Consider the following 23,575-nt stretch of genomic DNA (forward strand, 5'->3'; position numbering starts at 1 on the left):
CCAATGGCCAGTTTCTGGCTCAGAATCAATCACAGGGGGGCCTCCTGGAGCTCCTGAGCACTACTTGGAAGGCCCAGTATTAAAAATAAATAAATAAACTATACATTACAAGATCATATTTGGCTTTTACTCTAGTATGCTAATATTTATTAGGTCTTTGAGAGGGCAAGTTAGGGGGGAAAATCTGAGAGGACTGATTTTCATATCCTTGAGAATCCATACTGGATAAAGTTCAGAGAGTATTGGATATAAACAGAAGTGTTCATGTGAAATCTTATCTGCCTGTAAATTTTACTAGTCTCCTGAGATTCAGAAATAGGGAAAGATGCTAGGGAGTCTTTCTTGCTTTTCTTCTTCAAAGGAAAGGCATCCCACTGGGCACAGTGCCTTATGTTCCATTTTCCTCCCTACACACATCACAGAATGAGTAATGACATCAGGGCTCCATCTAATCCTGACTGCTCAGAGGACAGGTCAGCCAGGCCACCCTGAGTGGGCATCATTTTGTTTGATTTTTTTTTTAAACTATGTCCATTTCTCTTTCAGATTCCAAAAGTCTGTATCTTCTTCCCCTCCTTCACCTAGCTCTCTCTTCCTTGTCACCTATTGTCTGTGCCTGAAAGAGTAGAAAGAAAGCCTTGTGCCAATTTACCCACAGCGTATCAATACTAACAAGACTCTTGATCTAGAAATAGAAAAATCCATGAGAACCTTTAGAGGGCAGCTGGGCTGTGATGTTCCTGTTACACCAGTCTCCTTGGCAGCACTCCACAGCTTGGCCAGGTGACGGCGGTGTCTTACAGGTCATCTTCCCCTGCTCATAGACCTGGAAGCAGCCTTTCTGGTAGACATGGAAACCATCATTTATGCTCAGGGAGGAAAAGCACTGCTGGCCTTCACAGTGGTCCTCGTTCCCACAAGACAGGCCTTCACACACACACATGTAAAGCTTGGGGTTTGCTTTGGGCTTCTCATCTGGAAAAGGAGAAGAAGAAAAAGAAGAAGGGAAAAAAGATCACTGGATAGATTTTAGCTCCATTGAGGAAAATTGTTTCTCTAAGATCATTATATTAACTGAACAGAAAACAGGGCTATGCAGTATCAACAACCAGAATGCTTTCTTATCCCATTTTCGTCACTTGACTAACCACCAAATAATTAACACAACTCTCTATATTTTTCATGTATTTTATATATAAATTGTGTACTCATGTCATACTAGAATAAACATCTGTCCAGAGGTTTCTGAAAATGAACTTTACTGTAGTTTTCATATTACCTTTTGATTAATGGATTCACATTAATTCCAATGTTTTGCATCAAAACAAAATGTTTTACTAGAACATGAAGTACATCATCTCTATTTTATGTTTTTCAAAATAGTAATAATAAAGATACAAATACAGCAGCCAGAGGCGAGAACAAGAGCACAGTGGGTAGGGCATTTGCCTTATGCATAGCCAACCCAGGTTTAAACCTCGACATCCCCTATAGTCCCCCTGAGCCTGACAAGAGTAATTTCTGAATGCAGAGCCAAGAGTAACCCCTGAGCACTGCCAAGTGTGGCCCCAAAACAAACAAAAATACACAAGACATTAATACATTTTTCTGTTAGTTCTCTACAAACTTCCATCAAACAACAACACAAGGCCTAATAGTGTTGTTGGCATTACCTGCTGCTTCAGAAATTCACTCATCTACTAAGAATAAAGATGACTACTCCTGAATTAAAAATTCATAGTCTCAATATCATTAGTCCAGAATAACCTTTCCCATAGTCTTTTTTATGTTGTTGTTCACTTGATTATTTTTTTTTTGGGGGGGAGAGAGATCAAACTCAAAGCTAGAGGCGCACACATGCACACACAGCTAAATGGTCTGCAATGAGTCTCATCTTCAACCATTTTCATACCAAATAACTGCGGTAATAGCATCATTGACATTTTTTACATTGATTATAATGGAAACTCATAGCTACTTTTTCACACATTTGACTGGTCGGAAAAAAATGTCATAATTACTAAGGATGAGGTCACAAGAAAATTTTCTTTTAAAAAGAAATCTGAACAATGTTTCAACAATAAGGTAACAGGTGGAACCCAAGGAGTACCCCACACCTGGTGAGTGGAGGGTGGAATGAAAAAAGAAAAAAACGCAGAAATATATCATTAGTGAAGCACACCTTATCAGATTTGCTAATTGCCTCGTGCTGAAAACATTCATTTACAGTTTCATATCACTCTATTCCCCTCCTTGTTAGAATTAGTTCAGGCTTGCTGGTTCCAGAGCAAGGAAGGAAAGAGAAGGTGGAATGTAAACAACCAAGTCCTAGAGACCAGTGATTAAGTTAGCTGAGCCCCCTTTCAAGGAAGCACTGTCCACACGAGGAAATCCAGCTTCCAGAGCTCCTGCGCACGGCACAGAAGGGCTACCTGACAACCATTGAACCCGCTGTGCAATATCTATCTGTGAGACAGAGCTGCAGCTTTCTTAAAATAGCAGGTCGGGTAACTGTGCATTCAAGAGGAGACCTTAAGGTAAGGTCTTTGAAAATGTCAAGTTCATTTACTCAGATTTGTGTGGGTGTGTGTAGAGATGTGGGTTATGTCAAAAAAAAGAAAAAAAGGTGTTCTTAATCTTTCTTCTTCCCTCTTCAAAGAAGTGAAAAATAGTTCACTGCCCACTGTAATGTGGGAGCTTCGTCCCACAGAGTAAGTGCACGCAGACACACAGACAGAAGCTTTCTATTTATAATTGACTTGCTAGTTCTTTTGAAAACCACAAGGGGCTCATCCAAGAGCAAAGACATGCCTGAAAGCAGAAAATCCAAAATAGCCACTGACACTGTATGTATGTCACCAGTCTCACCCCAGAGAATCAAGAGCCTTCAGACACTTTTTAATGAGCAAAAATTTTAATGAGCCAAAAGATAGTCCTGATTTTCCCTGCCTAGAGAAATTCTAGTACCAATCTATTTGTATGAAACATCTATGTCTGTTGACATAATCCAGCAAAAGGCTTATACTTGCCAAAAGCAAGTTGAAAGATAATATTTCTAAGGAGTCTAGACATGCTTGTACTCTTGAATGGCAAAAACCTGGGCTGAGAGTTGCCAACTATGCTACCAACAGGTGATGATTCATTGGAGAAAGTGGATGGGCGGGGTCAAGGAAAGAGTCAATGGTGTCATACGAATGTGTTCCTGATCTAAAGCAGAGAATTTAAAAGACTATATTTTCAAACTGCAGTATTATAAGTTCTTTAAAATTGGAACACAAAAAAATTAATTCTAAAACCTTAAATACCTTTAAGTCAACATATCCACAGACATATATCCAATTCATTCCATATCTATTTATTGATACAGAGATGGAGATGGGGAGTTTACTCTTGGGAAGAATTTACTCGGGACATTAGAGTAAAATGACAATAGTTCTTCATAGCCTAACCAAGGATTGAAGACCATGAAATAATCAACTCTGTATCTGCAATCCACTATAACAATATTAAATGAGTAACTCCAAACTATGGAGAACTCAATCCTAGAGCCTCTAAAAATAGCTGACCTGGGTAACAAAGAATTAATGACATTTCGAAGTTCTTTTATTTCTAATGTCGGATTTTTAAGTAAGTAATAATTTCTCTAATGTACTCTCAGTAAACTATGATCTAATTTTTTAATTTTTGACTCCAAATTAAGTCCTAGATTCACAATTGCAAAAAAAAAAATGATGCTGCCTTTCCTAGAGGTCTGATGTTTGACAAGCCATAGAAATTGCTTTAATGATGCTTGGACTCTAAAAGGAAAGAAGTTTGATAGAAGTGAGCATCCTCAAGTAAATGTATAATGTGTTTAGTAAAATCCAACAACTATACCCAACTATGTAGTATACACAAGTTTATGGGGTATACATCATTAATCAGATCATTACCCTGTGGTACTGTAGGCTAAATTAAAGAGATCCATTCATTTATTAAAAGCTATTCACAGTTTTTTATATCTTGCCTGTAGAGTTGCGTACTGACAATTATCTTGTCTCTGACTCTCTTTAAGTTGGAAATACTTTCAGTAAGATTTCAAAAACCATGGTTTGAAGATCCTCCCCTCCACACTGAGGTTTGAAAAAGAAAAAAAGAGTAGAGAAAAAAGAAAACTGTTAATAAACAGAAATAACTCATTTAGTCTTGACATGGAGGACCAACGAGCTCAATCTAAGTAGAGAGCAGGAACAGTATAAAACCTTTACCAACTTCTCTTCCTACTCCTCTGCTTATTAACATCTTACTTTGTACATTACCATATAACTAGTCAGTAAAGAACCATATATTTTTTCTTTTTTGTTTTTGGGCTACACCCAATGATGCTCAAGGGTTACGCCTGGCTATGCACTCAAAAATTGCTCCTGATTTGGGGACCATATGGGACGTGGGGGGTGGGGAGTGTCAAACCGCAGTCGGTCCAAGGCTAATGTGGGCAAGGTAGACAGACGCCTTACCTCTTGTGCCACGCTCCGGCCCCTACCTATTTTTTCAAATGTGACCAAATAAAAGTGAAATCGTGAATTCCTAACACAATATCAATGGCCATATCTACCCACATGCACACTGGAACAAAAATTTATATTCACTAAAAACATACACAAATTAAATTCTCTTTGAAGAACTTCATCTAGCAGAACAAATTAGTCAAAGAGATGCCAAAATACAATATCAAAGCAATAGTATATATAGCAGTAGGGGTTTGCCTTGCCCACAGTCAACCTGGGTTTAATCCCTGGCATCATATATGGTCCCCCAAGCACAGCCAGCAGTACAGCCAGGAGTTACCCTAAGCACTGCCAGGTGTAGCCCCAAAATAACAAGCAAAAACAAAAAAAAGGGAGCAAGAACTCTCTGAATTAGTATTACTAATTTCACAAAGCTTAAAATTAAGGTAACAACACATACATATCTAATACTCTCAATTCTAATGGGTCGCTCCAAATGCCCAAGATTCTGCTCAGATCTTAAGATTCTGCTTGAGTCTGCTTAAAACTTAAAAATAACCTTGACTATAGGTCCTTGTTAATTTGCTTAGCACAGACATGAGAGGTGGGGGGCTGAGACAAGTGATCACAAATCCCTTTTAAGGTCCCAGGTGAGGTACTGTGAACATCTAATCTCTCAGCCCCTGAAATAAATACAGCACATCAAGGAAAGGCAGGGAAAGGATAAGCACATTCTGTGACTCATTTTCACAGACTAGACAGGAAGCATCCTATCTGACACCAAGTATTTTACACTTGTCTGTGCAAATAACCAGGAAGTACCCTGGCAGAAAAGGCAAGTCTCTTCTACCTAATTGACATTCATTTAAATAATTCAGTGATGTAAATGTCAAGCCAGAGGTATTCCCTCTCTGCAGAGCTCACCCACATTGTTTGTTCTAAAAGGCACCTCCCAGCATTACTCAGTGTTGTGGCTGGCACCATGTGCCCTTTGTATCACCAGAACCAGGCCCTGTGAACACATTCACAGCCTGGGAGTCTGGTTGGCAGCAAGAGAAAGTTCTTGACACTGCCTGGGAAGATCCGGGGCAGGCTGCACACACCAGAGGCACAGGCTTGGAATCCCAGGATTTCACTACAGCCAAATCTTTTCAAAGGTTCTTATTCTGGGTATTACTTGCATACCATCTGGACTCACCTACTCTCACAGCTTAATCTTAGACTGCAGAGGCAGAGCAAAGAGCATCACAGGATTTTTCAGATTACCCATAGTTTGGGATAATCTTGTGCCTGACAATAAGTGTGTTTATCATGGGACTGGAGAGATGTAGGCACAACACTAAGGATTTAGCCGTAAGCTAAATGACCTGCCCAGTCATGGACTGCAGGATACTAACACAGGTCATCGTTCTAAATGGTGTCAAACCAAATTTCCCACTAAAGTCTTAGATACCAAAGACAAATCAGAAAAGCTAAGAGTAAACCAGTCTGCTGCTATATTTCAGGGATGAATAGAAGGAATGGCTAAATTTCTTACAAACTCTCCTCAAAGTGGTACAAATAACAAAGTGGTTATCTGACTGATATTCTCAAAGTCCAATAGTTCCAAACTCTGTAGGCTGAAAAGTGAACCCCAAGTGACCCTGGACATTTTTCAGCAGCATAAACAATTCATTCATCTGAAACGGCAGCTTGGATTAGGCTTACAGACATCATCTTCTAATCTCTGAATACAGTTTGGCACTTCTCCAGAATCTGAAAGCATGTGAGATCTCTGGCATTAAACAAAGCTTAAGAAGGATTTTTGCAATGCCAGGTATCATTGCCAGTAAGCCTGCTCCTAAGACAGAAACACAATGGTCTGTCCAAAATATGGAGAGAAGGGCATTTGGTGGTCTGACAAGAAGGCAGGTTATATACTCAGGGAAAAAAGATAACACATGTTTCAATGCTCTCATTTGAGAAACCCAAATAAAAATTTTCCCCTTGAGTAGAGAAATTAATAGTCTGTAATGTTGTAGAGCCAAAGAAAAAATATTTTAGGACTTAAGAGAAGAGACGTATTCTGATGAGATCATTTATGATTCTCTCTCTCTGTCTCTCTCTGTCTCTCTGTCTCTGTCTCTGTCTCTCTCTCTCCATCCCTCCCTCCAAGACTTAAAACTCTACTCCCACTGTTTGTCCTCCATGTGTTCCCTAACTCAACAAATAAAAGATCTCTCTGCCTGCCTCTTCAGCTTCACCTTTTTATACCAATTAACTCGGTTCTTGGAAAGCTTCTTCCTCCTTTAGGATCTCAGGATCTTGAGGTGTGGAATTCCTCCCACATGCAATGCTTACCTCTCTCCCTGTCAACAAGTTCTCTTCACCTTGTTAGTACCTATCTTCCCCTAGATCTCACTTACAGGGATCTCCTCAAAGAAGGTTCATTCATACACTCAATTAAAGTAGAAGCACCCATCAGCACTCACATCTATGCATCTGAATAGTGACTGCAGGATGCTCACTCTTTCTTCTAGACTATGTGGGCCATAAGGGCAGGAACTGAGCCTCTTTTGTTCACCACTATATACCCAACAACTACCTCAGTACTTGGCAGGGGTATATGTCTGATGAATATTTGCTTCGGAATGAATTTTCTCTTCACAGAAAGGATTTAGAGGTGAGAAGAGACATGATGCTGGTTTTCAGAGCAGACTGAGCCTATAAAGTCTTTAAATGTCAGCAGAGATCTTAAGGCGAGGCTTAGTCATCCAGCCAACAAGTCTGTGCACACCACTTCTTCTTTGACAAGCTCACCATAGCATCACATCTGTTCACCTACTAGGGCTTTACAATAGAGAAAAAATATTACTTTCTGTCTTGTGATAAGATTCTTATTGATTTACCTGTTTGTTAGAATATATATGGTAATCTACTAGAGTTTCTAAAATAAGGATTTAATTTATTAATGGATCTGCAGAACTCTGATTGGGTGGTCATCCCTTGGATGGTTAAACTGGATGAGAGCTTTGGGCTTCCAGAATGCTACTATGATCAGGATGATCAAACACAACTCGGTTCTTTGACTTCAGTCAGTTAAAAGAGGTCAGTGCAGAAATTGCCTATTTAGCAATGAAAAGAACACCTCTGGTTTCCTCTATCAAGTCTCCTAACCATGAACTTAATGGATGTTTTCAGTAGGGAGAAGGAAAGAGTGAATTACATCATTATCCTCTTCTGGCTTTAGAGAAGGTGATAAGGATTCCTCTGTCATCCTGAATTTGACTGCAAAAGCTGAGAAGGGGGGGGGGGGGGAAGTACCATCTGTTTATTTTGTGTCTGGGTTGACTCCTGGTCTCTGAAATAATACCTGTAAAATTAAGCCTACTGAGGCAGCCACACCTTCTATTTCACTGCCAAAAACTCACTGGCTGTATTTAAGTGACAAACACGTTAAAGAAATCTGTGGCAGACTGACCTGAAACAATACTGGCCTGCCTTCTCCCTGCTTTTTTATGATTTCCTGAAAGCAAGGATTTGACTTTCTCATAAACACCCTGTCTGGGAGGCAACTTCTTAATCTGGGGGGAAATCATGACCCTTTTCTTCATCTGTCTTCACACTTCTTGGATCTCTGCCTCAGAACAACAAATGATCCAAGGCCTAAAGGAAATTACCCACCAAGGAAATCTTTCAGGACCAGATATGCCCCCATTTCTTGTTATAGTGGAATGCTCATGTCTAGGCAAAGTTTCACTTATGTTGAGAGGAACAGAAAGGACCACAGCCTGAATAAGGGTGGGGGAACGGAGAAAAGATCAAGGGAATAATAAACCTGCATAGAAATCCTTGTTTATATGTAGCCCAACAATATGGTAGCATCTATTGATTCTATACAGTAAGATATTCTGTTCACTCTCTAGGAAGAAGTTCTACCAGTTTAACTAAGAAGCATATGACTATGGCCACGAGGTTTGTTCTCTGGGCTCTATATTAAAACTTCATAGTATTCTTTTTTTTTTTAACCACACTCAGTGAGCTCAGAGGTTACTCGGGGGATCATATGGATGCCGGGAATTGAACCCAGGTCCATCCTGGGCTGGCTACGTGCAAGGCAAACGCCCTACTGCTGTGCTAGCTCTCTGGCCCCCACTCCAAAAAAAAAAAAGATGAAACTAATCAAGAATGAAAAACTGGGCAAAGTCCAAGCCTCTGCTAGTACTTTTCATTACATCTCCAATTTCCTAATGCATGCATTACCACCCTGCTAGGTTCCAGGACTCAACTAAAGGTTAATGAAGAAAGGAATCCCAATATTTCTAGCCCATGCATACATACCCCAGACTGATTAATTCTTTCTTTGACTGTCTTCTTTCCCTGTAGGTCTATATCACATGACCTATAAGAATTTATTATCTTCTAAATGTAACACACTTAAGAAGATTAGCTTATGCAGCTGACAGTAGGTAAGTAGTTAGGAGGTTTGCCTTAGATGCAATTGACTGGGGTTCGATCCTTGGCATCCCATATGGTCCCTCAAATCTGAAAGGGCTAATTCCCAAATGTAGAGTCATAAGTAACCTGAGTAGGGCCCCAAACCAAAAGCAAACAATAAGAAAATTGGCTTATTAATGATAGAATACAGGTGCTATAGTCACCATGAGTCAGTTAAGTTTGGGTCATTTTGAACCTGTTCTCTTATTGCTGAGCCTATTAAAAGGTTCTAATTATTTACTACACTCAAGACAGACAAGTGCATTTCTTCAGAGTGCTGTGAACCAGAAGTGGCTTCTCACACTGACAATCTCTGTGGTACTGCACTGTTCCAGGATTCTTCAATAATCTTGAGCCTTGGAAGAAAGATGGCAACTAAATCAGAGCTGTGTCACGAGGCTGGGGAGCAGGAATATCTAAAGACACACCAAGGCAGGAGCCACTACCCAGATTTTCCACAAATTCCCTTTGGCTTCTAGAGGTGCAGAGTACTGATGGCCTAAAGATAACCCAAGAATCTCCAAAGGGTTACTTTTAAATAGTAGCTTTAATACCCTCAGTCATTTCAGAAGTATTTCCTTCCACAGTCTGCTTCCATCCACACTAGTGTGCCAAGCACACCCAACAATGGTAAGTCCGCCAAAGAGATCAAAGCTCGGATGGAAATTTAAAAAAAAAAACAAAAAAAAAAACCATTTTGAAAGGAGAATAGGCAGCTCTTGATTTGCAGTAATTCTATTCTGTATCCAAATTTTGATTGCTAAGAACGAATTATGGAGAAAAGAAATAATTTAGAGAGGTGACCTACAAAAATGACTAAAATTGGTCAAAAATTTAAACAAACTAGTGACTTAATGCCCCACCCCACCCACTGACCTCTTCTGAAACAGAAACAAAAGCCCAGAATCAATCAACCCTCCAGAAATCATTTAGGAAAGCCTCTCCCTCCTCCAAGGGAAACACACACCTCTCAGTCAACTGGACCTTGATTTGGCTGAGTAAGAACTATAGAATCTTAAGCACTGTGGCGACCCATTAACCACAAAAACCAAATGCAGTTGCTCAAAAGAGCCAGCTGCTTTCTTTTCTTTCCTGCCTTGCCTTATTCCGGGGTTAAACTCCCCTACCACCACCAATGCACAGTCTTCCTAGGAAACAAGCTTACTGACTCAGCCCTTCACCTAGCCCCCAAGTGAGTCCACATGGTCCTGAAAGGGCAGTTGGCCAGGGGCAGTGAATGAGGGACAGGTGCTCAGTGGGCTATTTTCAGTTGCTATCAACTCCATCAGTGCCACACATGTTCAGAAGGCAGCCAAGTTTTGGTTCAGATTCAAATGCTGGGCAGCCAAGAGACATACACCTTTCAGAGCTGCCAGGGCAACCAGCTGCCCTCTGCTCCTCCTAAGCAAGGAAGAGTGTAACCTGGCCAGCCAGCATGCCAGTGAGTGAGCGGTACCTCTCATTTCACTGCTAGGGTTATTCTGAGCTGAGCTTATTGACACTCCATGGTAACACAGGAACAAAGGGTGAGCTAGAGGGATTTAAATGTCTTGCTAAAGTTTCTAGAAAAGTTAACAGCTCAAGCTTCTGTTTTCATAAAAAAAAAAAAGAAAAAAAAAGTAGCAGTGGAATTATTATTGGGATTAATACTGTAGTCTGTTACTGCTGGCATTATCATTGGAAAACTAAAATAATAAAGGTTTACTCTTTAAATGAAGGTTTTGTCTTTGTTTCTGTTTGCTACCATTAAGTTGCCACAGTTTTGCAAAGGCAGCATGTGGGCCTGCCTGTCCTGTTCAAACGCTGAGGAGGACTGTTTTTTTCTCAACTTTCTACCTCTAATCTTACCATAACCTATCCACTTCCAGAACACACAACTCTTTCCAAACACACAATCATTCACTAGCCCTCAGTGCCCTAGAGACAGAAGACAAACACCTCCAGCACAACATCCTATTAGCAATCCCTTCTTGAAACTATCTAGTAGCTAATTCCATTTTTCCAAACGCAAGACGTTATTTGCAAGGATATGATTTCCTATCATCTCATCAGTCAAGATCAGTCCCTCCTTTCCAAAACTATCTTTTGAATGTCATGATCATTACAACAGCCATCACGAGTTGTTCCTTTCTCAAATATTCACTAAGCACCAAAAACCTCTATGCACCTAAACACTGGGTGTTGAGCACCACCAGGTCTCTGCCACTCACAAATTCCTCATGACCACACACACTTAAAGATGGTAACACTGACACAGTAAAAAAGAAACTTTTAGTTTTGTCACTCTCCTGAGAAAGTTCTAATTTCCACGGTGGCCAAGAACCTTCTAATTTTGATTAGTAGTGCCATTTAGCCACTAAAAATTACCCTCTTTACAAAATGTTTTAGTGTATATAAACTACCACATGATGTTAAAGAAAAGCTACAACTTTATCACTCTAAATGTATTTTTCAGTATTCTATGCCTCACACAAATTAAATTCTAAATTCCATTTAGTCTTAAATTTCCAACTTTCCTGAATGAATTCCTTCCATTCAAACTGATTTGATACTAGAAGTAGAAGGTAGAACAAATGATCATAAATAAGTAAAAGAAGCCACTCGCCCCTCTCTTTCCCCACTCCAAAATCAGTTACTGAATTAAAATTTCAGGCAGAGGACCAGTGATAATAAAGCATTTAAGAAACTTGCCTTATATTGGGTAGAACCAGGTATGATCCCCAGCACTGCCAAGTGCGACTCCAAACCCCATAGTACTCCCTCAAAACAACAAAAAAATACAAGGCCATGAGCTAGTATAGGGGCCAGGGTGCATGCCTTATACAAGTCCAGTACAAGATTCAAGTCTGCCCCAGTATGTGGTTTTTGGGAACTAAGAATGGTTCTTGGGAATAGCTGGAGATCCTCAGCATCACTGGGTTGGGCCACGTCTCCCAGTACTGCAGAATCTGAGCAGCATCTTATCCTTAGGCCCTTACACTAAACCAATATCATGACTGGGTGAGAATCACTGATAGGGTCCCACAACTCTTAAACACTCTCCCCAAACACACACGATACAAAGGGTCAGGGAGTTCACTTATATAGCTACACACCAGAGACCAAGGTTTCCAAGCACCACTGGGAACAATCCCTGAAAACTGCTAGGTGTAACCCCAAAATAAAAAAAAAAACACAAGCAGTGGGCCTGGAAGGTGACCCTTGCTTTGCATTAATGAGACCTAGGTATGATCCCTACCACAGCATATTTATTTTGAATGCTATATTGAAAGGGGCAGGCAGAATTAGGTGTTCTTTACTTTCAAAAAGTGTTTTGTTGTAGAGAGTTACACAAGGCTGACTCTTGGCTCTGTATTGGAGGTTGGTTCCAGATAGGCTGCATGTGAGGCAAGCACCTATATCCTAGGTAATTGCTCCTGCCCCTGGGTTTTCTGTTTCTTTATTTTATTTTATTTTCTGTTTTTGGTCCACACTCGATGATGCTCAGGGGTTACTCCTGGTTATGTGCTCAGAAATCGCTCCTGGCTTGGGAGACCATATGGGACACTGGGGATCGAACCCAGATCCATCCTGGGTCAGCTGTGTGCAAGGCAAAGGCCCTATCACTGTGCTATGGCTCTGGCCTCCAGGTTTTCTATTTTTAAGGTGAACTTCAACACCATCATCCCAGGAGAAATTTCTCATTCTTTCTTCTCTCCTTACATCACCCAAACAGACATGTCTGACAGAACATGCTATGAGCTAACTCATAATAAAGAACTAGAGCAGCACCGTGGTGGCTCTAGATTCACCTGACTAGGATCAGGCAGCAGCTGTTGCAGTGACACAAGGAAGACTGAGGGCACAAAGGTAAACTTCCCTTTTCCTGTGAAAGAGCTACCTGGAGAGAGAAAATGAGAATGCCCAGGGCAACAGCATATGGTGAGAAAACAAAAGGCCCCAGGCCAGGGTTACTACTGTAAATACCAAATGTCCACTTGACTGTAGCAGGGCCTTCTGGACATTGAGTGGTCCCTTGTGAGCAAAGTGAGTTGTTTATTGGATTATGATCCATTTGCAGGTAGTGAAACTGATTCAGCAATTCAATACATGTTTTTCTTTATAAGTTAAAGAAAACTGAATTGAAGAGGGAGAGGGAGGATGAAAGGTTGGGACAATGGTGGAGGAAAGCAGACACACTAGTGGAGGGTGTGGTGCTGGATTGGTCTGTGCATTGAAACCCTATCATTAACAGTATTGAAACTACAGTGCCAAAAATAAATATGCTTCCCAAAAGATAAAAACTACCAAATTACTGTATACTAAAAAACTCATGTCAATAAAGTCCTATGTTTTTTTAAACTTTTCAAAAAGAATAAAGAAAATAAATATATGAAACATAGTAAGAGTCGCTGTTCCCTGAAATTTTCATTTCAGAAGTGTGTGGGTTCTATCAAAATTATTTCTCAATGTCGTGCATTAGGTCCAACTCTTTAAAATGTTTCTGGCTGAGTCACTTCACACTATGTCTTACAGTTTCTTGGAATGGACATGAGTTCTTAGTAATTATGACTGCTACAAATAATTATTATCTATAGATGTTTGCCTAAAGCCATGGTAGGCTGCAGAGAAAAGCTCCAGAGGACAGTTAACACTATTTGGAAAGCTCCAAATTAATTTGAAGGAATCAGGAGAGGTGCCATTCCCCACAGGTCTCAGGGGTCTGAGGACACTCTAGAAGTATGGAGGATAGAGCCAAAGCCCCAAAGTGCTGAGGATTAAATGTGGGGCCTTTCACACACAAAGCTTGTGCTTGAACACTTGAGTTCTCTCCTTGGCACATGCAAATTAGTTTTCAAAAGTTTTTTTTATTTACTGTTGTATACACTGTTTATCTGAGCGAGAGTTCTACATATAAAATGCTGCTACAAATCTGCTTTACTCATTTTTCTATAAAGAACAGACAGCTCCTGAGACTTCGCTTTATAAACTCGAAGCTTGAAGTTACTGTCTCCTGCCCATACAACAGATCATTATGTGTTGGTTAATGAGCTTGGATCTTGGAATTACTTTTCAGCTAGTCAATATTTGAATCTGAGAAACATTTTTGAGTCATCTGCATATCGACCCCTTGCACAGATAAATTGGTTGGTTGGTTAGTTAGTAAGTTAGTTAGTTGGTTGGTTGGTTGGCTGGTTGGTTGGTTCATTGGTTGGTTGGTTTATTGATTGGTTAATTTTTTTGGACTACACCCAGCAGCGCTGCTCATAAGTTACTAATGACTCTGCTTAAAAATCACTCCTAACAGGCTTGGGATGCAGGGGATTGAAACAGGGTCAGCCATGAGCAAGGCAAATGCCCTACTGCTATGCTATTGCTCCAGCCTTGATACAATCTGACTTCTAAAAAACATAAAGGGAGAGTAGCAATGTGACTGAGCAGAAGAGCACATACTTTGCATATGATGTGTAAGACTTTGTGTTTGATCTCCAGCAGCCTCATTACCACCAAATAAAAGATAATTGATTTTTTAGTTGAAGAACTCACCACTGACACAAACATCTCCCAAGAAGGAAAGGTCAGCAGCTTTGTTATCGCTCACCTTCCATGAAACCATCATCCTTTTTTGTTTGATAAGAAAATTTGATAATAAGGAAGCATATTAAGAATATGCTGAAGAGATGGTACAGGAGATAGGGCACTTGCCTTGCCTATAGTCATGATTCGAGTTCAAAGCCCTGGCAGTACATATAGTCCTCTGAACAGTCAGGGATCACTCCTGAGCACAGAGCTAGGAATAGTTTTTGAGCACTGGGCAGTGTGGTTCGAACAATCTTTCCCTTCCCAAGTTACCCCCAAATTAAAAAAAAAAAAGTGCAGCTTTGTTAGATGTCAGTTCCTAGCAGTGGCAAAAAGCTTATTTCATCTCTCTCATGAAAGTCGTTCGTTTGGAAACTTGTCAGCAAAATATATTTTATTCTGAACAAATGGGACAAATTAAAATGAGAAATGAGAGCAACAAATATAATACTAAGATGTTCCTCTTACATTCACTCATCCCTTCAAGAACTTTCAGAATTCTCTATTATAAGAAATTCAAAGAAAGACTTATTCTCCCACCCCTAACCCCCAACCTCAGTGGCAAAGAGGGGCACCTTTGTAGATGTTAACAAAATGTCTATTGACGTTAACCTCCTTCCTTTCCTCCCTTCCCATTGGATAATTGGGGTGGAAAGTCTGAGTGATGATGGCTCTGGAAACATTAAAATCAAGTCAACAGAGAAAATAATTTAGGGTTTAGTGATCTTCCCTAGGGCAGGCCAAAATCTCTTACAACAGAACTTTTAGTAACCATCCTATCTCTCCATGCTATAATAAAGTCTAAGTACGGCTTGCAAATTTAATAAAATATGGATCATAAGAGCTTTGAAATATTTCTGAAAAAGCAATGTGCCTTTTTACGTTCTGAGTCAGAGTTTATACCAGCAAATGCTCACAGGGACAATGGGAACTCAAAAGAATTCTGGAACAAAATGGACTTCTCCTAGTGCCATAACTAGAGTATTAAATAATGATTAGTCTTATTAATGGGAAAGAAAAGGAAGGATATATAGATAATTAAGACTCAAGTGCTCTTCTCTATGAGAGCAAATAAAAGTGTTTCTGCAGTTAGAGTTGTATATATAATAAACGTGATAAATGCACATTGATTTGAGACACAAGAGAAATAAAAAAAAAGACAAACAGATGAAGGGGCTTCATTCATTTGCTATAAGAAACTGTCGCCTCAGCCTCTCAAACAAACTAGATTAAGCTGGATTCTAGCATGAACCAGACATAATATAATATAAAGTAATAACTGATCTAAGGCAACGAAGAAATGCAGGATACTAAAAGGCTTGATAATAACTGAAAATCCATCCTTCAATGTATTTCCCACTATGTGTTAACTGAGTAACCTTAAGTAATAGGCTTAATTTATTATTCAAAAGTTTACCTCATTAAGGTGATCATGAAAATGATAAAAAATAAAGTAATAAACCAGTAGCTTGCTAAAAAAACAACTTGTTAAAAAAATTACCTGTTAATCTCATCAAAAAGGTTCTTCTGGAGGCAAGAGTGATAGCACAGAGGGTAGGACATTTGCCTTGCACTCTGCTGACCCAGGTTTGATTCCCATCATCCCATATGGTCCCCTGAGCCTGCCAGGAGTGATTTCTGAGCACAGGAATAACCCCTGAATGATGGCAGGTGTTGTCCAAAAACCAAAATAAAATAAAATAAAAAGGTTCTTCTGATAGGCAGCATTTTCAAACTTCCTTAGTCTATTTTCCCCTTACTACTTAGAGTTCCATAGAAGAGATATATTCTAGAAAGTAAGCTTGTACTGTGGCCAGAGAAATGACATTATGGGTAAGGTGCTTTCCTTGATGTGGAAAACCTAGGTTCAAAACCTGGCAATGCACAACATGACACCCCAAGCAATGCTTAGAGTGAATCCTGAGTAAAAAGCCAGGTGTGGCCTAAAACTCAAAACAAAGAAATAAAAGAAGTAGACTCATACTAGTCAAAATACCAAAATTATTCAGACCTTGTGTTGTCTCTAACTTTATCAGTATTTGAGAGACTAAGAGGAAGAAAAAAATTATGCTGGCCAACAAAATATTAGAATAAAATTTATGACTTTTTTTTAATGCCCCAACAAAACAGTTAGGAAGATGTTATAACTGCATAACAAATCAAGAATGGGTTAACTCCTCCTGTTTTGTTTTTGGGTCATATCTGGAGTGTTTAGGGGTTGTTCAGAGCCAAGATGGGAACACAAAGATCCCAGCATCTAAAGTATGAAATTCAGTCCTTCAAGCTTTAAAATTTGTTCATTTTTTTGTTTAGAAATAGACACCCAATGATAACAGAATTAAGATTTCAGCTATCAGACCTATTATTTACCTCTTGGTTAAATATTTTGTAATCAACATTTGTTTATAACTAATATTGAGTAATGCAGAATATGCTCAATTACAATTAAAGGGATTTTGCTCTTCGTGTTTTTCCAATTCCTGGTAAATATGTAGAAACATTGTCTTTTCGTAGAATAGACTATTGACAGTTAACAAGATGTTGACTCATGGATAGAGGACAAAAGCAACCACTGTTTTGATTAGAGCATTTTAGATGCAGCATTCATTTGGAGATTTTATTTGTTTAAAAAAACTTATTTTACAACTAAAGGCTGATGTGATCTTTTCCATACTTATAAACATCTAAGTGGTGGTGAGATACTGATTAGTAATTTATGAAGATCTTTTCTATTTCTGCCACATTAACTGGTTTGCTACACAGCTTCACTGTGGCATTAAGGGGTCATTTGTAAAATTCTCTGAGTGGCTTAAGACTTAAACTAGGCAAAACAGCCAAAGGCCTTGCTGATAATCATGTTCAATAAGTTTCCCTTCCTTTCTTTTATTTCTCCCATTCTTTACCTCTTCATTGTACATAATATATTTCCAACCATTTATCTTCCTGTCATTTTCTTCTACCCTGACAACATATGTCCATCCGGACATCAAATGAAGCCCAATGAAATCTTTAACATCAGAAGGAATACTATATCTAGGGAAAGTAATGGAATCTGGAAAAACTTCATTCTACACAGTTTTTAGATTTTTATTTTTAGTAGTCATTTTTAGTACTTAAAAAAAAAAAGCCTTGGGGTCACAGAGATCAAACTCTGGCATTCCATATGCCAAAACACTGCCAGGAGTAATTCCTGAATGCAAAGCCAGAAGTAACCCCTTATCAATGCTGCATGTGGTTCAAAAATGGAAATAAATACAAATAAAGAAGAATAAAAAAAAAAAAGAAAGAAAAGCCTAAAAATCTGTACTTTTTGTAGCCAGGCATGGGCTGGGTAGTTAAATAGTGCTTTCTGAGATCAGCAAATCATTCCAGGCATTTCTTCTTAGTACTTTCTTCAATTGAGAAGCCAGTGTCTCTTCTAGTTAAAACTTACTTCCAATCCTTTAAAACTTGCCACAGGATGCAATATATTCTTGGTACTAATTAAAATTGTTGAAATATTACTAAAAAGTTTTTAACACTACTTACAACAAAATCTAGATTACAGAATTCCTAAATTGCTTTAGAACAACACTATTCCATAGAAATTTAAAGTAAGTCACATTATATAAGTCTAAATTTTTATAGCTGTGTAGTGAGACAGGTAACACTTTTTTTTTAATTTAACCCAGTATATACTTTACATTTAGAGCATAGTTCACCTATATTAGTGACATTTTGAGTGCTCAATGTTACATGAAGTTGGTGGCTATTTAGAACAATGTAAAACTACAATATACGTCAACAAAATATGAAAGAGATTAGAACAGATCAGTTATTATAACTGAGTTATGTATGCTGAATTATGCAGCAAAAAATACATGAGCTTTACACAATCTTGTCAGGTATACAGATATCAAGGGAAAAAATACACTTGGCTAGAAAATGAGTTTGAGAAGAGGGGCTAAAAAAGTGATTTAGAGACCCTTAATCACTAATTACTGGAACTCCACCACCCTTAAGCAAAGTCTCCAGTAGTCATTCTTATCTGTCACCTCTCAGAGAAGACAATCCAGAGACTTTAGCATTAGCTATCCCAGCCCCTTTGATGTACAAAAGCCTTCCTAGGTTAGATTAGAATAGAAAGGTAAATGTCAGCTGTTTTCCCTCCTCCTTTTTGTGTTATTAGTTCTAAGAGATAAATACTGTTTTCAAAGGAAAGTAAGGGCTCTCAATTCAGGAGGCTGTGAATCCCTTGACCTCATCCTTTTCTCTTTCATGTCTCATTTTCTTAATCCTTCAGTGAGTGTCCTGCTTCAGGCCTGATCATCTGGGGTTGGTCCCCAGCAAATATTACCTATACTTGCTTGTCAAATTATTTATTTTCTTGTACATATAATAGGTATATAAAGATCCCATTAGCCTTCAAGAGCCTTTAGCAAGGGCCTTGTCTTAATGTTCCAACTGTCCAACAGCTGAGAGTCACATAATTATTATTCTACATAAAAGAACAATAAGCATTATTCAGTGCACAAAAAAATAAAACATATTGTTTCATATTTTAAATATCTAGAAAGATACATGCAAACACAATTAAATGTAAGAGCAAAGAATTATGGGTAACTTTCATTTTCTTTTTCTCTTGATTATCTCATTGTGGTTATCAACAGAAGCTGTACCATCCCTAAGCAGCCTTCTGCAAACAGGGAAGAGAGTAGTAAGAATGAACAAGAACTAGAGATATTAAAGACCCCAAACAGCTACTAGCAGATATCCCCAGTCTTAACTATTAAACTCAGCACTCATTTATGTCATTAAAAAAAAAGTTTGTGGGGCCAGAGAGATATCACAGCAGTAGGGCATTTGCCTTGCATGTGGCTGACCTGGAAGGGATCCGGTTTGATTCCCAGCATCCCATTTGGTCCCCTAGCCTGCCAGGAGCAATTTCTGAGTGCAAAGCCAGGAGTAACCCTTGCACAACACTGAATGTGGCCCAACAATCAATCAATTAATAAAGTTAATAAAGTTAAAAAAATTGTACAAATAACTGAGCCTAACACCTAATGATGTTCTTTATTAAAAATGCAAGGCACATCTAACACTGTCTTCATGTATATCAAATTTCCTCAAAATTTACTATATAGAAAAGAGCACAGTTCTGTGTTGTTGACATTCTACCCATATGCTTTCACAATTAAGAAAACTCAATTACTGAAAATAAGACCACTTGAGAAAATAAGTTACCAATACAGTACTCTACCAATATGTACCAATTTGTTTCAAAGACATTATTATGTATACACACATTTATTACTTACTTCGTGTCTCTTAGTATATATTTAGGCTAATCTAAGTTTGTAGCATTACTAGTATTAGTATTAGAATATAGATTTATAATATATAGAGTATTTAGGCTGACCATAATAAAATATCTCCTAATTTTACATATTATATTATTACAAAAATGATTTCTCATTATTTCAAATAGGGAATTATACTTAATCTTTAAGTTTGTGTTTATATATAAGATATAGGTATGTACCAGGAGCAAACAGTCGCATAAACACTGAGTAGAAATATAAAATGATCAGACCTAAACACCAAACCTAAAGTCAACGACAACAGAATCAAGATAACCCATTCTACAACAAGCTATATAAAAAATGGACCTGTTACACTAGCAGTCTAGGGTTCAAGGTGGTAAGGTATGGGATGTATGCTGGGATCAGGAGTGGACGGAGGACAACACTGGTGGTGGGAATGGCCCTAATTTACTGCCACTTAGTACCTTAAATATAACTGAAAGACTAGTTAAAAAACAAAACAAAACAAAACAAACAAATAAAACAAAAAAAAAAACTGGAAAACCTAAAACATTGCCCTAAAATGCTGCAGTGTCTCCCCTAACATTAATTACCTGAATCCTTGAGTGAAATCTAATTTTGGAATATTTGTGTATATAGTGTTTGTGCCTATGCACTCAATATAATAAAACCTAAGTAACTTGTGAAAATAAAAATAAAAAATAGATATGGGTATGTATAAGGTTTATACTTCAAGAGACTCAAGGAATATTATAAAACATTTATCATAAAAAAAGAAACATAGCCCAATGAATCAAAACATGGACCTTAAATATTTCCAAAAAATTAACTCAAAATAAATCAGAATGAAACGTAATATATGAAACTATAAATGAGAGACACAGAAGTAAATCTCAATAGCCTAAGATATGGTAATAATTTTTAAAAAGAACAATGCATAGAAATAAGAATAAACAAAAATTCATTAAAATTAAACTTCATTATGAAAGATAATGTTTTGAAAATAAAAATACAAGCTACAGTATGAGAGAAAATGTGATGTACTTACCACACTCAAAATAAATAAAGAACTCTTAAAACTCAATAACAAGGGGTTGGGGAGATAGTACAGGAAATGTCACTTGCTTTAATGCCATTGTCTCAAGTCTATCTAGAGTGCCACCTGAGTTCCCTCAGGTACCAGAAGCAACATCCTAACCACAGATCCAGTAGAAATTGCTGAGTGCCACCAGGCATGACAAAAAATATTAAGAAAAACACACCACTTCAAGTGTATTTTGAAAACAAATAGCATGCAGAGATTTGGTTCATTAGGAGGATGAAGACATTTTCAATGATGAAACCTTTAGTATGATTAGTCTGATCTCCAGCACAGGCCACGTTCCAAGTGTAATCCCTATGACACTGCTTTTGGGATTTCCGTGTCACAACACATCTGCAATCTCTTCCAGAGCAGAGCAACTAAGCAGGTACATGCATCATAACTAACATGTGTGACTCCAGGACATCAGAACAATTACAGCAAAGAGTTAGGGGAGGGAAGAGAGGCAAACAACTAGATTAAAAAATGGACAATGAAAGTTGAGAAATAATGGCAATTAAGCCATTATGAATAGATGATCAATATCAAGTTGTCACAAGGAGAGATAGTATAAGGCTAAATGTGAGGGGAAAGCATAGAAAGAAAAATAAACCAATTTCTCCCCGCCTGCTTCAGGTAGGGAAGTCCTGACCACCCATGTCGCCGGTGCTAGCCCCCTCCTGCCTGGTTTTCCCCGCCTGCTTCAGGTAGGAATCCCCGCCCACCTATACCGACTGCACAAATGGCGCTAGCCCCCTCCTGCTGGTTTTCCCTGCCTGCTTCAGGTAGGGAAGCCCTGCCCACCCATGCCGACCGTGCGAATATAGCCTAACACAACATATAGGTCTAGCCAACTCAGACCTAACACCCAAATTTCTTAAATAATTAAGAGCCCAGAAATACATATATCAAATAAGGCAGGTGGCAAAAGTGCGCTCTAATCGAAAGGCCCTGCAAACCAGGCAACACCAAGAATTGCAAAGAAATATGGGTAAACCAAGGAATACCCTAACATCTGGAGATATGAAAGGAAATACAAACAAGTTTCCAAGTCCACCAAAACGAACAGATCCAAGAGATGAAGATCTGAAAACAGCCATGAAAAAAGAAATGCAAATCATGGTAAAAGAAATGAAAGAAGCACTAGCCAGCGAGTACAAGAAAACCATGGATGAAAAAAATCAACCAACTAAGAGAAGAACTGCTACAGAATATGAGAAATTCCATACAAATGGAATTTAAGGAAATAATAAATAATGTAAAAAGCTATACGAGCAGAATCTCACAGCTGCAAAAGCATATAGAACAACTCGAAGAAAAACTGTGATCAAAAACGGTCCAGGAAACCAACAAGGAAATAAAAGGCAAAACACTGGAAGAGAAAGTCCAGTACTTAATAAACAATGACAAAAGAAATAATCTAAGAATTGTAGGTATACCAGAAGGGGAGGAAACAGGAAAAGGGGAAGAACAAGTGGTCAGGGAAATAATAACAGAAAATTTTCCAACCCTCTGGAAAAAGACCTCGATGCAATTCCAGGAAATAAAAAGAGTCTCTAATAAAATAGACCCTAATAAGCCAACACCAAGACATATAGTAATCCAAATGGCAAAATCAAAGAGAAAGATGAACTCTTAAAAGCCATACGGGAGAAAAAAACCCTCAAGTACAAAGGAAGGGACATAAGAATCCAAACCAGATCTCCCATTTCAAACAATTCAAGCAAGAAGACAGTGGAATGACATACTTAAACGACTGAATGAAAGAAATTTCCAACCTAGGGTCCAATACCCAGCAAAACTCTCATTCATATGGGAAGGAAGACTAAAAACATTCTCAAATAAAAATGATGTAGTAATATTTGTGCAAACAAAACCAATTTTAAATGACCTACTCAGAGACGAATTACACAATCCAAATCCCCGATTGTAACAACAGCAACCCTACACAACACAACTATACAACAGCCCTCTCTGTCAATAATCTCCATAAATGTTAATGGTCTAAACTCTCCCATTAAAAGACATACACTAGAGAACTGGATTAGAAAACATAAACCGGACTTCTGCTGCTTGCAAGAAACACATCTACTAATGCAGGACAGGCACAGACTTAGAATAAAAGGATGGAAATCAATTATTCAGGCCAATGGAAAACAAAAAAGAGCAGGGACGGTCATCCTAATATCAGACCAAATTGCATTCAACCTCAAGAAAGTGATCAGAGACGAGGAAGGTCACTACATACTGATCAGGGGAACAATAGATCAAGAAGTATTAACCCTGGTCAATATTTATGCACCTAATATGATATCCTGACAACGAGGAATTGGGAACAAGTGGACATAAGAACAGGTTATCCTACCTTACCAACTAATGATAAAACAAAATCAGAAGACTTACCACACTATGGGCTGTGCAAAAGCCAAGAACGTGATCTACAGATGACTGGCTGATAGAACTATGACCGGGCAGTATGTATTCTGGGACCAACAAGAAAGCCCTAGTCTAGGGTTTGGTCTACGTCCTGTATAACAATCATGACCTCTAATTCCAGAGTCCTGACTGAGGCAGTTGCAAATGAACGGGTCTTCTGGAAACATAACGAAAGACAATATCCCAGGCTCCATCCGAGTTTCTGTTTGGCCAGAGCCAAGACCACTAACCAC

At 38.6% G+C, this 23,575-nt stretch overlaps 1 protein-coding gene across 3 annotated transcripts in view; it reads right to left on the reverse strand.

Annotated features, from left to right (window-relative positions):
- The window catches only part of ACVR1 (activin A receptor type 1), a 146,091-nt gene that overhangs the window by 36,668 nt on the left and 85,848 nt on the right, over nt 1-23,575 (reverse strand). For all 3 annotated transcript variants that reach the window (XM_049773122.1, XM_049773120.1, XM_049773121.1), the window contains one exon: nt 712-975. In XM_049773122.1, the coding sequence (XP_049629079.1) occupies nt 712-943 (232 nt within the window). In that variant the 5' untranslated portion in view covers nt 944-975. The remainder of the gene's footprint in view (nt 1-711; nt 976-23,575) is intronic.

This window comes from Suncus etruscus, chromosome 5 (assembly GCF_024139225.1).
Source record: "Suncus etruscus isolate mSunEtr1 chromosome 5, mSunEtr1.pri.cur, whole genome shotgun sequence".
Lineage (NCBI taxonomy): Eukaryota > Metazoa > Chordata > Mammalia > Eulipotyphla > Soricidae > Suncus > Suncus etruscus.